This window comes from Leucoraja erinacea, chromosome 33, assembly GCF_028641065.1.
Source record: "Leucoraja erinacea ecotype New England chromosome 33, Leri_hhj_1, whole genome shotgun sequence".
Classification (NCBI taxonomy): domain Eukaryota; kingdom Metazoa; phylum Chordata; class Chondrichthyes; order Rajiformes; family Rajidae; genus Leucoraja; species Leucoraja erinaceus.
Window position 1 is genome coordinate 421,575 of NC_073409.1, and position 3,765 is coordinate 425,339.

The 3,765-nt window shown below is 57.0% G+C and overlaps 1 protein-coding gene across 1 annotated transcript; it reads left to right on the plus strand.

Moving 5' to 3' along the window:
• The first annotated feature begins 443 nt into the window (after positions 1-443).
• On the plus strand, positions 444-3,492 carry tlnrd1 (talin rod domain containing 1). The gene has a single exon (XM_055660993.1). It carries the CDS (start codon positions 1,709-1,711, stop codon positions 2,771-2,773), a length of 1,065 nt encoding a protein of 354 aa, XP_055516968.1. The 5' UTR covers positions 444-1,708; the 3' UTR covers positions 2,774-3,492.
• The last annotated feature ends 273 nt before the right edge of the window (positions 3,493-3,765 follow it).

The window sequence follows — 3,765 nt, forward strand, 5'->3', positions numbered from 1 at the left end:
TAACTTGGACGAATTACTACAATTCCTCGGTATAACAGAATTGCTCGCAATTCACGCGTCCCAACTCCCTTTGCCGGACAGGCCAACATCCACATCCACATCCCACCACAAAGCCCGTCGTTCGGAAGCGCCAGGGATGACTGGGGCGCCGCGGCTGCTCGCAAACTGCTCATACACAGCCCAGGGAAGGGAGCGCCGCGGCGCTGCACTCGCCCGTCCCCAGCCCCACCCGACCCCGGGAGTGGTGGCGGTAACCAGCCCGTGAATGGACACCGCGGGTTCCACCCAGCCCAATGTCAGACTTCAGTCTGAAGAAGGGTCTCGGTCTCTCTGTGTCTGTCTCTGCCCCGCGGTTACTCCACCACACACCGTGGCTGCCATTGGCGGGCGCGATGTATCCACCCTCCATGTGGCAGCTTGTCAGTGACGTCGCGCCCGCCCATTGGCCGCCGGCCGCTGTAACAATCTCACTGTATCCGTTCCGCCAGCGCCGCCGATTGATGCCGGAGCCGGGTGGGGGAGAGAGGGAGAGAGGGATAGGATACAGCGGGGAGAGAAGGGCCAGAGAGAACGGCCACAGCGGGGGGAGAGAGAGAGAGGGTGGCCAGAGCGGGGCTGACCGGACCGGGGTAGAGAGAGCGGCCAGAGCGGGGAGAGAGAGAGAGAGACCGAGAGCAGCTCACACAGTGACCACACCCTCGGCCCCAGCATGGTTGCCCGTGGATCAACATGAGCGCTCTGCAGCAGCCGTGTAACCCCGAGCTCAGGCCGGCAGCAGCTGGGAGCGCCCACGTTGGGGCCTCAGGAAGGATCGCAGATCACGGCGCGTTCATGCCGAGCGCTCACTAGGAAGGCGAGGCGGGTTTTTCCCCGCTTGTGGAGTGAAGGAGGTTGATGAACCGGATGCTTCCGATGGGCACATCCTGACCGTTCGGAGCGGTTACCCTGTGGCGCTGAAATTGGAAAACTTACCCCTTAAACTACCGTTGGCTCTTTCGGCGCTGAACAGGCGGCCAGTGCGAGAACAGCCACACCCTCCGTGAGCTTCCTGATAGGAGATGCCGACTCCTGGCTGATTCTGCCATTCCAACTCAACACGACCCGACCCGCTGGAATTAGTGCTGCTGCCGCCGGGTCTATATTTTTGCAACTGACGCTAACTTTTTGGGGGTTATTTTTAAGTTGCCCTTTTCACCCTCACGTAAAATCTGAATGATCGAACGAGAAACGCTTGTGACAAGAAGGAACAGGAGGTTTTCTGCATGGGAGTTTTAATTCTCCATGAAGTCCGGATTATTGGCGAAATAAGGCCTGTGAAAAGTGGATCGCTGCACCTTTGGAAAGGCTGCTTTTAATTCCCTTCCGCTGAAAGCAACGCGAGGGTGAGTGAGTGAGTGAAGAGGATTCTCGGCGTGAGACAAGGTACCCAGCAATGTCCAAGGGCGGGAGGTGGTGGGCTCCGACTCACAGGACACGCACGTCTGACTGTGCAGCCGAAAGGAACTGAACACTTGTTTGCGAAGCATCCCTGCTGGCTGCCATCGCTTCTGCTCGTCTCTGGGTGAAAGAAGGCAGCGATTTTTTACCGGTTATTTTCTGCCCCGATTCTGCCCCTTTGATGGAACGATGATGCGGGCAGAGAGGGATACTGGGCTGAATCGGAACTGTGCTGGCGACAGAAGCGGCATGCGAGGTGCCGCCCCGCACCATGGCTAACAGCGGCTCGGCCAAGTCGACAAGTAGCAGCGGCGGCGGCGGCGGCGGATTCAACTCGCAGCAGCGGAGGAGGCTGGTGTTCATGTGCGACATGTGTAAGAGCAAGATGCAACTGGTGGCCGACCTGCTGCTGCTGTCCAGCGACAACCGGCCGGTGCACAGCGACAGCCTGAGTACCGCGTCGGGCCAGTCGTTCGACAAGAGCCGGGACGCCGTGATTGCCCGCACCAAAGGGCTGTCCATCCTGACTCACGACGTGCAGAGCCAGCTCAACATGGGCAAGTACGCTGAGGTGGGCGACAGCTTGGGCGAGATGTGCGAGCTGGTGGTGGCGCTGGTTGAATCGTCCGCCCATGCAGCCTACCTGGCAGCAGCCGAGGCTCCCGGCTCGCAGGCGGCCGTAGCCGGCTTGGTGGACCGCTACCGCCTGAGCCGGGCTCGCCATGAAGTGGAGCAGAGCTGCGGGTTGCTGAGGACGGCGCCCGTGTGCGAGCTGAGCCCGCCGCTGCTGCTCGAGTTGTCCCGCAGCCTGTCCCGTGGTCTACGTGGGCTGACGGACGCCTGTGTACTGGCGGCAGACAGTAGCCGTGACCGCTTCTCCCGGGAACAGTTCAAGCTGAGTGTCAAGTGTATGAGCTCCAGTGCCACGGCGCTGCTGGCCTGTGTGCGGGAGCTGAAGGCGAGGCCGTGTGAAGCGGCCCGGGCCCGATGTGTGTTGTTCGGAGGGCCGCTACTGCAGGCCGTGCATGCCCTGGTCGGCTTCGCCACCGAGCCGCAGTTCCTGGGCGAGGCAGCGTCCGTCAGCGCCGAGGGCCGCGCCGTACAGACAGCCGTGCTGGGCGGTGCCATGAGTGTGGTGTCGGCCTGTGTACTGCTCACACAGTGTCTCCGCGACATCGCGCTACACACGGACAGCAGCAAGGTCCCTGACTACCGGCAGCGCCTGCACAACTCCGCCCTGGCCGTGTCGGACGGCTGCAACCTGCTGTCGCAGGCGCTGCGGGATAGGACATCGCCCAGGACTCTCCCGCCACTCAATTGCCATGCTGTGAATTAACCACCTACCCGCTCAGAACAAGACACCCTGTTCCCTCCTGATAACAACGCATCCTCGGGCACAGGCGGTGTGTGTGTGTGTGTCCATGGGGCAGGGGCAGAAGGGGGGGGGGGGGGCATTCACAAAAACCGGCGCAGCAAGCGGCCATTCAGCCCATCGTGCCTGTGACAGCTCTTTGAAAGAGCTCTCTCCAGTTCATTCCACTGCCCTGACCCATACAGTATAGACTTCTCAACTTTCTAGAAGTCGTAGGTAATTAGGACAGACAATTCAACGAATCACAAGGACTAAATCGTGCTGGGTACGGTTCAAAGTCAGTCTTCCGTATGTTTCATCTTCATTGCAAAGACTGAATGATAAATCATATCAACTCAATGGCCATTATGGTTTAGAAAGGGTTTTTACCTCAATTTACATTTTAAACACACACTCGCACATTGACAGCGGGATGGAATGTAGCTCCGTTGGGTATGTGTGTTCTGTAGAATCAAGTGGTAAGAGCGAGCGAGAGAGAGAGAGAGAAGTGAATCTGGTGTTAATGAAAGGAAGTGTGCAGTTGTGATCTGGATCTTTTCACGTCCCGATTCTAAAAGTTGGGATGAAGCTGCTGTGAGTGTTATTTTTCCGAGTTTTACACTATTTGCCAGACATGGAAGTCGATGTCAAGTTTTCTTGCATGTGCTGGAGTATTTATTTCAACATTAAAATGTTACGTTTCTCATGAGCTTTTTATTGTCAAATGTGTTTAACAGAGTTTTTGTTCTATGGTGTAGCCCCATTCCCTGTCAGAGAACATATTGTGAAATGAGTTTTGGGGGCAAGGGTGTCTGGTGCATTGTTCCCGATGGTGAACTGAATCTATACCAGTGTGTTTATATTCCAGGTAATATACAAGTATTATTTGTGACAAAACCTATCCTCTGATGATAACATGCAGTGGCAGCATGTTGGTTAATCCCTGCCTTGCATTTACTCATTGAATCAGTGTGTTA

Coding starts and splice junctions, on each gene's coding strand:
- tlnrd1 (XM_055660993.1), top strand. CDS start 1,709: ATGGCTAACAGCGGCTCGGCCAAGTCGACAAGTAGCAGCGGCGGCGGC.